Below are 13945 nucleotides of genomic sequence, written 5' to 3' on the forward strand. Positions count from 1 at the left end.
AGCACCTCTGCTGATTGCACTGCTGTGAGCAATCAGCTGATTGACTGCGTTCTGAGACCGGAGTTTGCCTAGGCATGTTTAACTGAGAAATAATATTTATGATTCTGGTATCCTTCAAGAGGATAAAAGTCACAATCAGTAATTGGAGCTGATATTTCAGCATGGATTAAAAACAGGAGCATACTGTTAATTACAAACTACAAATCTACATTTAAAATAAGTACAGAGCATCAGTTTTGTAGGAGATCCATTAAATACCAGAAGCATTTAGGTGTGATTTTAGACCATGTAATGTTGTACTCACGTCTGTGACGTCATGAGCTCTCGCTGGGATTCACTAAACACAATGTAATGACTGGCTCAGTCTGTTAAAAAAAACGTTTTTTATTTTCGTTTTTTATAATGTCTTAAAGTTGATCTATTTACTATAAAGCTTTTAATACAGTTCTTTTATTTTTAAAATGTGTTTTTTGAAAAGCCAAGTCGTCAACAACGACACACCCCTACAGATGTCGCCCCCCCCTTCCGGTCTGCTTCTCAGTGTTTTCATTGCTAGTCCGCTCCGGTCGAGGTAAGATGTCTCTTTGCTTTCTCTATAAAATATCGTGTTTAGCTGCTTTATCAGGGTGAAATATGATTTAAAATGGTTAGGTTTGTTAAACCTGATGCGTGTTTATAGACAGCTAGTGTGTTTTTATATGTTTTGTTGTCGTGAAACGTTCGGTTTTGGCTTGTATAGATGCTAGCTTGATAGCATCTCATTGTTTGCTTTGTATTTGATTTACATAAACACGGAAAAGTACAGAATAAAGGCAAGGGCTTTTCTTAATATTTTGTATGGTATTCACATTTCTTGTGTGGTTTAAAGTGAATTGCTGAGGTATAATGAGGTAAAAAAATCTTAAATCAGTCCGTGTTTACTCATCAGATAGTGTGCTGTGTCTCAAAGGAGTTCTGCATGTCCTGAAAAGCTCAAACATGTTTTGGGGAGGTTTACCCATCTACTTTATAAAGCTGTTTTGCCCTCATATGTCCATTTACATGTTTTTGCCCAAACATGCTGGGCTGCTGCTGGTCCACAATATAAAATATATCGTTTGTTGAGCTACTACGTGTTACAAACCAGCACAAACACGCGTTGTTTACCGTCTGCTCTGCAGTGAAGCTTTGTTTCTGATGGTGAAAACGTGGATCAATGTAATGCTGGTTCTGTCTTTGTGTGGAACTGCACATTAGTAGAAGAGACGGATCTAAATACTTTTATGCTGATTTTATTTTAACAATAAAGACAGAAATGTATCACTAAAGTATTACGTTTGTTGGTCTTTTATCACAGAGATCATGAGGAATATTTTCTAATCAACCATATGACTACTTGTAATTTGTTGCCTGATTGTTTGCAACTCTTCATATATGTTGACATTTATTATACTATGTTGACTTGCCATTCAGTATTTGTTCAATATTGTTTAATTTGCCTTTTATTCAGTTATCATATTTTATCAATTAAGATTGACTGGATATACATTTAAGAACAAATTCAACATGTTACAGCTGTGTTTGGTTATTTTAATTAGCTTCTAGAGTGAAAGATCTTGATAATTTGGTTAAACTTTATTTTTGTTTACACAAAAAAATGTTCACTTTGTTTTGGTTTTGATTCTTTTAAATACTACTAATGACCAGGGTTATGAAATGTGTTGATGTTTGAACATGATATTGGTCCTTTAAGAGCATTAAAGAGCAATTTTGAGCTTTATCCCTGGTTTTAAATATATTTTGGAACTGAATATTTTGATTAGCATTGTTTTTAATGGATATTATTTTTGCTTTTTATTACAGCTTTTCACTTGTGCGAGACTTTGCGATTTGGAAGATTTCCAGTGCTGCCAGCTGTGATCTTCACCTGTGCTTTACTACACCCACCTTAAATCATCTACACTACTGTTACATCTCAATCAGAAAACAACACACTGACTAGATAAACATATTCAGACACACAAGACATTTATTTTCAAAGCTACACATAATATTCACTAACACACACACTTTCACACACACACATACATTCACTCATCCTCCCACAAACACTGTTTAATTAATTTGGAACATATTTAAATACATTCCACAGTTTGTATTTTCTCTGTTGCTTTGGTCTAGATAACCTGTTTTTCCTCCCCCAGTTTTCTTCTGTTCTCATTGTCTTAACAGGATGCCACGCAAGGGACGACGCTCCGAGGCCGCCAAGAAGAGATGGAGGACCCTGGACCTGCAGGGCAGCCAGCCGGACGTCGCCAAGGTATTTTGAGTTATAAATCGTAATAGTTTATTTTTTTCCTAGTATAACAGTAGTTGTTGGTAGTTTTGTGCTTTCAACATGGTTGTAATTATCCCTGTGTTTGCAGCCCAGGACATCCCCACCCACCGCGCAGGCTTGGACCCCCACCCGGTCTCCGGAGAAGAAGGTAAAGCTGTAGTTTACTTTTCAGTAATTCAATAGTTGAATAGTAGTGGATGTAAGTTGTCTTAAATTATTTAAAATATATTTGCAACAGAGCCTAAATCAGAGACCTCAAGATGTATAGTTTTGTGCATCTTCTGTACTTTCTACCAAATTTAAAGCTCCTCTTGAATTCAGGTGGAGGGAACTCCGACTGAGAGGACCAGGCCAGCCCGTCGCCAGCCCAGGAGAGCCGCCCCCACGTTGGAGGTTGACGCCCCCGCCGAGTCCTCTCCCGTGCCTCTCGAGGACCATGTCAGGGATGACAGCTGCCAGGTAACTTTCATGAATAATCTACTGTTGAAATGTCAAATATTTTGAATATCTACATCCTGGAAACTAAAGTTTGTTTGAACTGTTAACAGGATAATAAAAGTTTTTGTTTAATACAGTTGTATATTTTTAATTTATTAACTTATGAGCCAAAACAATTATGCAAAAATGCTAAATTTATGCAATTTTCTGATTATGATTCAGGCTTCTTCGTTGGAACCCTGCGCCAGCGGTCCGCCTGTCCAGACTCTGAGGGCCACACATTGCCAGGCTGACTACAGATACGGTACATTTTCCCGTAATCACCAGTGCACCTGTATGGCTCTGACATTTTTAGCGTACCACAGTGAGGGGTTGCAGTGTGACACAGTGTTACTTGACAGAGTACTTGAGCAAGGAGATGCACTTTATGTTGTCATTAAACAGCAGCTCATGTTGGACGGTAGATTTGTTGATAATCACTTGACAGTTGAAGAGATGCCCCAACAAGTACTGACAGACGGGAACATCTACACTGTACACACAACAGGTGTAAGGGTTGGTCATGTTTTGTGTCGGAATGATAGCCCTCAAAGATCACGGCGAATGGGATTGCCTCTTGCTTCACAACTAGAGTGTCTGTCTGAAAATGTCACCCATGCTTTTCTTTTGGTGACTCCAGAGTGCATTGCAGTTTTCCGGGACAGAGACGGTAGGTTTGGAGTTTTTGATTCTCACTCCAGAAACTCAGCAGGCCTGCCCCATCCTAACGGAACTGCAGTAGTCATGACTTTTAGCAACCTAACGCTCATGGTTGAACATCTGTACAAACTCTTTGAGAACCGTGGCCCCTATGCCACGTATGAGTTTGTATCAGTATCGTTTGTCAGCGACGACATTGGTGATGCCCCTCCTCCGGCCTTGAGCAATCTGAATATTTCACCTGGATCCACACAAGCAAGCCCAGGTGCTAAGAAACCAGAGAGCACTTCTGATGAAGAGGAAATGCCAGCTTGGCTTGCTGAAGTTGTAAAGAAGTCCGATGTCAACCAACAGGACGAGATGAAAAAGATCATGCAGGCCTATTCAAAACAGTTAGTGCTCAAGAGTCAGTAGCCCGTACATGTAGTCTACCCCTTAAAAAGTCATCACGCAGTGTCATTTTTATCCAAACTGATGAAGACTGTGTGAAAATGAGCCTTCCCATGAGCAAACTGATGAACATGGCCCCAGATGAAGAGAATGTTTGGCTGACAGGATTGCCTGAAAAATATCTCGTTTGGAATGCGTAGCGGAGTGACCCTCAATCGATGAAAATGAAGAACAAGACCCTGTCCCAGAATACCAAGTTGATGTCAACAGTGGAGCCATGCCAGCAATCGAAATACCCAAATTGAGCCCTGCTGCATGTTTTTGCGACAAACAAAGAGGTGGATGCTCACAATGCAGCAGTTGTGGCTTCTTTATCAACAGTAATAGTTGATGTTCAGGCAGAGGACTACAAGAGGGATACAAAAAACAGGAAACATGACAAATCTAGGTAGCTGCGTCAAAGCCAAGAAACGAGATTTGCCTGACAATCTACAGGTCGGATTGGGAATTACAGTCATGATCATAAGAAACCTGAACGTAGAGGATGGTCTTGTCAATGGAACCTTTGGCACTATTGCAGATATCATCACCAGGACTAAAGATGGAAACAGAACCGTGAAGTTAATAGGACTGAAACTGGATAGTCCCACAGCTGGCCACACCAAAAAAATCAAAGGGAAACCAGACAACTTTGTTTACATCGAGAGATTTCAGGAACAAACCAGCATAAAAGGAGTTGTTCGATATCTGTTTCCAATCAAGTTGGCGTTTGGATGTACAGCACACAAAGTACAAGGGATGACCATGAAGTCTGCAGTTGTTTCTTTGAAGAGAGTTTTTGAACACGGAATGGCATACGTCGCCCTTAGTCGCACAACTTCTCTGGAATGACGTAAAATCATTGATTTGGATGAGAATAAGATCTACGCCAATGAAAATATCAGAGCAGCTATGGATTTTGGATCTTCTGCTCCAGCTTGTTGCCAAATGGAGGGTTATTGTTTCTTTTCACGTAAGAGGTGGTTTACAGGCCACCAAGTTATGATCTAGCTACGTCAAAATCTTTTGGATGGCCTGAATTCAATGGATATTCAGCCAGTTGTGGTATTGGGAGACTTCAACGAGGACCTCCTCTCTCCGGGGAAAAAAGCAATCAAGGAGTTGTTTGGAAGCAAAGGATTTACTCAACTCATTTCGGATCCAACAACGGAAAGGCAGACTCTCATTGACCACATTTACATATCTCAGCCAGAATATTGTGTTCAGTCAGGTGTGTTGCAGACTTATTACAGTTACCACAACCCTGTATATTGTATTTTGGCTTCATTTTCAGCTGCATCTTCACCATGACTTGAGAGGAGGGCTGGGAAACAAATTACACTAGGACAATAGTCCTGTCATTTTTAATGGTACTCCATCTTAGGTAAAAACACCAAAGTGAGAACAAATAATCAGAATCAAATGTCCTCAATGATTCGCTTGGATACTGGAAATCCAGTTGATGTATTTAAAGGGTAATAAGAATAACGGTGTCGGCTGACGGCCTGTACAGGTCCAGTAACGGCTGTAAGCTTATTGCTCATGAATACTTCAACTTGAGATGACCACAGTACTCCATTTGAGGCACCGAGTGGTCACCTAGGATACCCCTGGGATATTGTAAGAAAGTGAATGTATTTAACAGGTAATAAGAATAGCGGTGTCGGCTGACGGCCTGTACAGGTCCAGTAACGGCTGTGAAGCTTATTACTCTTGAATACAGCTACTTCAGACGACCACTGAACTAATTTGGAGACCAGTGCATTTTTGAAACATTTTATTTAACTCCCCTAGAGAACCTGCTAGAGCTCTCTAGTATTCTTTTTATTTTCCTTTTTTGGTTTTCTTTCTGATCATGAGCCAATACTCCAGTCTGATGGAGCAGTTTTTTCCACACTATGGACATTCTCCACTCCGCTCTGTTTGCTTGGCCATTATGTTAATTTGCTTTGAGTGGAAATAACCGTTTTTTGCCCAGTTTTAGTAAATGTTTGCAGGCTTGAGAGCATGCAACGCACGGCATGACTCATGAGGGTTCCAAGAAGAGATGGAGGAGGCTGGACCTGGTCGATTTGCAGAGCGGCCCATCATACGTCACCAAGGTATCCAAAATCTAGCTGATGATAGACTATGAACCTAAAAAGTATTTTGTATGTTGCAATTATAGTAGCTGTTGGTAAAAGTTCAAATATAACATGAATCTCATGATTGTAATTATTCATGTATCCATGCTTTTAGCGCAGGACACCCCAACCCACCTGGCAGCCTTGATTCTCCAAGCAGTCTACAGAGAACAAGATATGGCTTTCATTTTGCTTTTCCTTAACTGAGTTTAGAATAAGTTATTTTGTGTGCTTTTCTCATTGAAGTAATTTGTCTCTTTATGTCAAGGTTTCTGGACTCCGTGCCCCATGACCAGGTATGTCCATGACAAGTTCAGGGTAATTTGCAACAACACAATGAAGTTGTGATTGTACATTTTTCTCAAAACTTACTGCAGTTGCAACATCGACCCCTCCTGGGTCACCTATGTAGTTGGAAATCTGCATGTTCATGATTTTAAATGATGATGATTTTTCTTAAGGCTTGAAAGTTTCTTTCAACATGCCATGGGACGGGTCATCGCCATCAACAACTTGACCAACAGCTGGAGCGTCAACGAGGCGGGACCAAACATCAAGCATTTGCGGCACACAGTCTGCAACCTCTGGACTTATGTAAGCTTAATTTCCACTGCATTTGTTAATTATCAAATAAATAAATAAATGTACCATGTATATTAATGTTTTATTTATTTAAATTGAATTTTACAGGTGGCTATTTTGAACTTTCATCCACTTCTCACCATGAAGGCTCTGATGTGAAGCAGCAGATCACATCCCAACAGGAAACTAAAGTGTCTCAAGTCAAAGAGCTTCAGAAGAAACTATAGCAGGAGATCACTGAGCTGAACTAATTACATGTATTGCTTTGTCAGACCAAATGTTATTGTTCAAATCTGTTCTGAAGGAAACTAATTGTCATGTTTGTCATCGCTAAGGACTTCAGTCATTTCATAGTGCTTTCTCTTCAAGTTTATTTGGATCAATAAATGTCTATCAGTCGGTCGTGGCAGATGGCCGCTCATACTGAGCCTGGTTCTGCTGGAGGTTTCTTCCTGTTAAAAGGGAGTTTTTCCTCTCCACTGTCGCTACATGCATGCTCAGTATGAGGGATTGCTGCAAAGTCAACGCCAGTGACTGTCCACTGTCTCTACATGCTCATCCATGCAAATAGAACTTGAAAGGCTGGTCATCTCTGATCTGGTTTCTTGTTGGGTTCACTGGTTTTGGAGTTTCTGGGGAAGGATTTATCATGAGGGCTGATCACCTGGTCAGAAAAGGATTTGGGATGATGTGAGAGATACAACACGATGTCAACAAATCTATTTTTGTAGATTCAGTACTATCTTCTGAAAGAAGCTGTTTCTACATTCTAGATTTCAAACATGTAATCTTTCTATTAAACAAAAATATAAGTTTACATTTTTTTATCACATTAATCAATATGATAAACTCTAAATCTGTGTGTCTGCGCACACAACAACAACCATATATTAATATATTCCAAATTGCATTCAGCAAAAGTAATGTGAACCACTGTTATACCCCAGAATCTAATGCAGTATTCCACTATCTTGAATCACTAAAAATGTAGTAAATCTAAAAGTACAAGGAGCAGGTGAAAAAGTTCTAAATATTCCACAACTGAATGTAGGCCTGAGGCTTATTTCCATCTCTACATAGCTCAGCTTTTTGTTATTTGGGCAGATTTTGAGCAGCGACCAAAGGCAATTACAGAGAACAGCTTTGTCATATCTGCTGAATTTTTAGCCATTTCTTCACAGACATGCAGGGCTTTTCTATTGCTAGTTTTACATTTCCCTATTATTTTAGGATTCATTAATCTTTAAATTACACTAGCTCAACAGTGGTACTGGTTAATAATATTTACAAAACTTCTCACATTTACATATAATAAACTCACAGCCTTATAAAAGACATGCATGCAACCTTTGCATTCGTACATGTGATTTAACACCCTCCCAGTTCTTCTGAACTATAAGATGATGGAAGGCATATACATAAACATAAACACTTGCCCAGTCATGTGCTCACATTCACCCACATGATTCTAATCTCATTATAATTTGACTATTTTCTTTGGCTGCTCATGAGTTTTAGAGTAGGTCATAAAGATGCAAACCAGGATAGAATGGAATTTAAAGATTAAAAGAAGTTAAAAATGAATCAGGTAAACAGAAAAACAACGAACTTAGAAACTGGGTGCAGAAGAGGAATGAGAAAATAGGACAGGTGGAAATAAATGTAAAAAATATTGGAGAGCGGATAGAAAAGAGTAGAAGAGTGGGTACAGTAAAACCTCTTCTATTGCTGGCATCCTGCCAGCTTGTGGACAGAGATGCAGCTCACCGCTCTCCGCCTACTGACTGCCTCCTCATCTGAACGTTCACTCTGCATTAAGGGCCCCAATCAAATATTCATTCTCCAAAACCTGCACTTATATAACCAATACAAGTGTGTCTGCACACTGACCTGACTGACAAGAACAACGCTTTACACCAACTGCAGAGCAAACAATCATCCATACAGCAAGCAAAGAGGTCAGCACCACTGGCCCACACACAGCACATGATTTTCGTGCACAGAACGAACCAAGCCTCGTCTATACAGTGCTCAGGTGGAGGATATTAATGAAGGGATTTTAAATTGAAGGTGTTTGATTTGATAAAAAGAACAAAACTGACACAGTACTACAAATTTGGGCTCATTGCGTGACACATAGGGATGTGTACCTTTCACATTTGAACCGATTAGGTACCGATGTCTGGTACCTAGGAAACAGTGTTGGTACTCAACGGTACCAGTTTTCTGTACATTTGTGAGTGTTTATGTGGTAATAAATGTTAATTTATGTGCATTAACATGGAGTGCTTTGGCCAAGCAATGCCCTCAATTTGCTTGACTATTGTAGGACTCAAGGTGTGCGTGCTCTGTGGGACATTAATGGAACCCTTAGAAAGCTCACAGAGGATTTTCTACCATTTTAATGACGACACTGGGACTAATTTAATCTTATCAGCATTGCAACAACTACAACAAAGACAGGACTCATCAAGGATTTAATAATTTACAACTAAGAGGCCATTACTTTTTGTAACCATGGCAACTAACGTTATCAGCAGAGACCACTGAACTCCTTGATTTTATGTCAACCATCAGTTTTTTGTTCAACAATGTGATCTTTGTGGTAATGTCATCCCAGCAGAAAAATTACAATGCCATCCTAGATGAACAAAGCGGCTTGTAATTTACCATGTTTCTACGACAGACTATTTTCTCTTTGCTTCCAAATACGTAGGTAGGACATTAGGAAGAAGGAGCTCAGGAAATTACAACAAAACAACATTTTACTCTTGTGTTTTTGCTGTCATTTTCAATGTTAAGTTTGCTTTATTTTGGGGTTTTTAAATCCATGTTTAGTAGTACCAAAGCACAGTAGATATCAGAAATTTAGATGTTTCCTCACTGTCTGACATTAAATCAGACTAAACTTTTACTAATTCATGTCAATTAAGATTACAAAAAATATTCTTCTGCTAAATATCAGAATAATAAGAAATAGTGTGAAGCGGATGGGATGAGGATCAGCTCCTCCAAGTCCGAGGCCATGGTACTCGACCGGAAAAGGGTGGCTTGTCCTCTTCAGGTTGGAGGGGAGTTCCTGCCTCAAGTGGAGGAGTTTAAGTATCTCGGGGTCTTGTTCACGAGTGAGGGAAAAATGGAGCGGGAGATCGACAGACGGATCGGTGCGGCTGCTGCAGTAATGGGGGCGCTGTGCCGGTCCGTTGTGGTGAAGAGAGAGCTGAGCCAAAAAGCAGAGCTCTCAATTTACCGGTTGGTCTACGTTCCTACCCTCACCTATGGCCATGAACTTTGGGTCATGACCGAAAGAACGAGATCCCGGATACAAGCGGCTGACATGAGCTTCCTCCGTAGGGTGGCCGGGCACTCCCTTAGAGATAGGGTGAGGAGCTCGGCCATCCGGGAGGGGCTCGGAGTAGAGCCGCTGCTCCTCCACATCGAGAGGAGCCAGTTGAGGTGGCTCGGGCATCTATACCGGATGCCTCCTGGACGCCTTCCTCGGGAGGTGTTCCAGGCACGTCCCACCGGGAGGAGGCCCAGGACATGGCCCAGGACACACTGGAGGGACTATGTCTCTCGGTTGGCCTGGGAACGCCTTGGGCTCCCTCTGGAGGAGCTCGAGGAGGTGTCTGGAGAGAGGGACATCTGGGCGTCTCTGCTGAGTCTGCTGCCCCCGCGACCCGGTCCCGGATAAGCGGAAGACGACGAGTACGAGTGTTTTTAGAACTTTCTTTAAAGTCAGAAGTTTACATTCTGAAAGATTACTATGTCTTTAAACAATTTGTGAAAGCCCATATGATAAGGTTATGGCTATCTGGTTATCTTCTGATGATTGTCAACATCTGATTTAAGGCCAATACAGAGAAATAACAGAGAAATTTGTTCTGTCCCCAAGGGATACAAGAACAAGAAAAAAAAATTCTTTTTTTTCCAGAAAATTTCATACATCATAAGAACTGAAGTCCCGGACTCCCGGGAAGTCTTCATAGGGTCTTCCACGGCAGCACACCCACTTCATTTTTTAGTCAGCAGAGAAGAAAAGGGTTCTGCCCAAAATATGCATCAAGAACAAACTGCAAGAACTCTAAAATGATGGCTGCAAAAACAGAAAGACTCCATTTTGTTTTTGCGCCCTGGGAGAGGGAACAACCTAATCTCAGACAGAGATGAAATGGTATGTGCAAGCAAGGTGGCCTCCAAACCTGACTCAGTTACATCAGTCTTGTCAGGAGGAATGGGCCAAAATTCTAGCAAACTGTTCTGAGAAGCTTGTGGAAGGATAGTTAAAACATTACACAATTTGAAATGCAACTCTACCAAATGCTAGGGGGTGTTATTTATTTAAGGTTCATTTAGTCCCCACAAGGAAAATGCTCAGAAGAATGTGGGCATCCTTTAACCATATGAAAGGAATATCTTATTCACTGCAAATCAACAGAATTTGATGCTGATGATCCCATGTAGCATATAAAAATAGGATTTCAATAGTATTAATATGAATAGACCCTTTTGTTTCATATCATCTCTATCAAAACTACCTCTTCAACTTCTTTTAACTTCAAGCAACTTCAAACTTTGCTCTAATGCTTCCAGTGATCCTTACTTATGAGTAATTATGTCAGAGAGTCAATTAAAGGTCAATATTTTCCAGTGTGGTATTCACTGCAGTTATTACTTTTATGTTACATTAGAGAGTCCAAATTAAAGCAGCTTGCATTGAACAGCATTTCTTTGTTTTCTGTTTCATACCCATGTCAGGAAGTGGATGAAACAGAGTGCCTAGCATCAAGACTTTCATACCCTAGATGTTGGGACAAAGCCAAAGCCTCCACTGTTAAGTGGTCAGTAATGGCAAAGTAATTCAATCCGACTAGGTTTTTATCCTTTCCACTCAAAACTTCCGGTACAATCCCTCTCTTGATATGTGGGTAGGAAGCTTTCCGGAAAACACTCCAAGGCCTTGTGGTGACTCTGCCAACAAGCTAATGATGCAAAGGCAATTAGACAACAATTATGGCTGTCATTGTTCTTTAATTTAATTGGATTACTGCTTACAAAGCAGTGAGAATGAAGCATCTGGGATGTATCTTACATTTGAGATTTAATGTGTGTAGTAATGCTTGAAAGCAATTTCTGTCTTTAAATCGGCATTTTGTCTGACACAATTAAAGCTATGTAGGAAGAGTTCCAAGGCATTGGATGAAAAAGTTAACAAAAACAACCACATTTGTACTGAGAAAAGGTCCACGGTTTAAGAGGCAATTTTGGGGATTTTCTGTTGTTTTTTACATCAATTTGAATGTATGTTCCTAACTTGAAATCTGTGTGATTTGGTTGAACTGACTTTGTAAAGTGCCAGATGACCAGTGTTGAAATTGAAATTATGTTTGAACCATTTACATACATTTTTCTACAGATGTTGCAGCAAAGTTGATAAGATTATTTTTAAAAATAATTTAAACTTTAAAAGACCACAGTGCAAGATCGATGATTTTTGCAGACGTCTGCTCTCTCTGGTGACAAGTTTCTATGACACCTATGCTGTGCGCATTATCTAATACTACATAGAAATATTTTAGTTTGTACAGACATTTTTCATATTTATTAGCAGCTCTGATGTGTAAAAAAGCCATGAAGTAGATTTAAATTTGTTTTGCAGAAGGATAATCTCTTACTGAAAAAATAGGTGGAAAGAACTCTGAAGGGTTTTTACCTGCATTAGCATCTTTATCACTGAAGATAAACTTGGATTCTCCTTGTTGTTTTAAACCTTTAATTTAATGCTCTGACTGTACAGGTCCTTCTCAAAATATTAGCATATTGTGATAAAGTTCATCATTTTCCTTAATGTCATGATGAAAATTTAACATTCATATATTTTAGATTCATTGCACACTAACTGAAATATTTCAGGTCTTTTATTGTCTTAATACGGATGATTTTGGCATACAGCTCATGAAAACCCAAAATTCCTATCTCACAAAATTAGCATATCATTAAAAGGGTCTCTAAACGAGCTATGAACCTAATCATCTGAATCAATGAGTTAACTCTAAACACCTGCAAAAGATTCCTGAGGCCTTTAAAACTCCCAGCCTGGTTCATCACTCAAAACCCCAATCATGGGTAAGACTGCCGACCTGACTGCTGTCCAGAAGGCCACTATTGACACCCTCAAGCAAGAGGGTAAGACACAGAAAGAAATTTCTGAACGAATAGGCTGTTCCCAGAGTGCTGTATCAAGGCACATCAGTGGGAAGTCTGTGGGAAGGAAAAAGTGTGGCAGAAAACGCTGCACAACAAGAAGAGGTGACCGGACCCTGAGGAAGATTGTGGAGAAGGGCCGATTCCGGACCTTGGGGGACTTGTGGAAGCAGTGGACTGAGTCTGGAGTAGAAACATCCAGAGCCACCGTGCACAGGCATGTGCAGGAAATGGGCTACAGGTGCCGCATTCCCCAGGTCAAGCCACTTTTGAACTAGAAACAGCGGCAGAAGCGCCTGACCTGGGATACAGAGAAGCAGCACTGGACTGTTGCTCAGTGGTCCAAAGTACTTTTTTCGGATGAAAGCAAATTCTGCATGTCATTCGGAAATCAAGGTGCCAGAGTCTGGAGGAAGACTGGGGAGAAGGAAATGCCAAAATGCCAGAAGTCCAGTGTCAAGTACCCACAGTCAGTGATGGTCTGGTGTGCCGTGTCAGCTGCTGGTGTTGGTCCACTGTGTTTTATCAAGGGCAGGGTCAATGCAGCTAGCTATCAGGAGATTTTGGAGCACTTCATGCTTCCATCTGCTGAAAAGCTTTATGGAGATGAAGATTTCATTTTTCAGCACGACCTGGCACCTGCTCACAGTGCCAAAACCACTGGTAAATGGTTTACTGACCATGGTATCACTGTGCTCAATTGGCCTGCCAACTCTCCTGACCTGAACCCCATAGAGAATCTGTGGGATATTGTGAAGAGAACGTTGAGAGACTCAAGACCCAACACTCTGGATGAGCTAAAGGCCGCTATCGAAGCATCCTGGGCCTCCATAAGACCTCAGCAGTGCCACAGGCTGATTGCCTCCATGCCACGCCGCATTGAAGCAGTCATTTCTGCAAAAGGATTCCCGACCAAGTATTGAGTGCATAACTATACATGATTATTTGAAGGATGACGTTTTTTTGTATTATAAACACTTTTCTTTTATTGGTCGGATGAAATATGCTAATTTTGTGAGATAGGAATTTTGGGTTTTCATGAGCTGTATGCCAAAATCATCCGTATTAAGACAATAAAAGACCTGAAATATTTCAGTTAGTGTGCAATGAATCTAAAATATAGGAATGTTAAATTTTCATCATTACATTACGG

At 40.4% G+C, this 13945-nt stretch overlaps 2 protein-coding genes across 4 annotated transcripts in view; one reads left to right on the forward strand and one right to left on the reverse strand.

The window, feature by feature from the left end:
* The window catches only part of LOC124858084 (potassium voltage-gated channel subfamily B member 2-like), a 149983-nt gene that overhangs the window by 80282 nt on the left and 55756 nt on the right, over positions 1 to 13945 (reverse strand). The window lies entirely within an intron of this gene.
* LOC124858085 lies at positions 1717 to 7184 on the forward strand. Of its 3 annotated transcripts, none has more exons than XM_047349853.1 (7): positions 1717 to 2299; positions 2406 to 2465; positions 2639 to 2776; positions 2978 to 5985; positions 6122 to 6324; positions 6468 to 6600; positions 6697 to 7184. In XM_047349853.1, the coding sequence occupies exons 1-4, from the start codon at positions 2213 to 2215 to the stop codon at positions 3866 to 3868; spliced, it is 1176 nt and encodes a 391-aa protein (XP_047205809.1). In that variant the 5' UTR covers positions 1717 to 2212; the 3' UTR covers positions 3869 to 5985; positions 6122 to 6324; positions 6468 to 6600; positions 6697 to 7184. The 3 variants fall into 3 exon arrangements, with proteins under 3 accessions (XP_047205809.1, XP_047205808.1, XP_047205810.1); XM_047349852.1 differs by having other exon boundaries at positions 6122 to 6302; XM_047349854.1 differs by having other exon boundaries at positions 6127 to 6302.

The sequence above is a fragment of the Girardinichthys multiradiatus genome, chromosome 21 (assembly GCF_021462225.1).
Source record: "Girardinichthys multiradiatus isolate DD_20200921_A chromosome 21, DD_fGirMul_XY1, whole genome shotgun sequence".
NCBI classification, from domain to species: Eukaryota; Metazoa; Chordata; class Actinopteri; order Cyprinodontiformes; family Goodeidae; genus Girardinichthys; species Girardinichthys multiradiatus.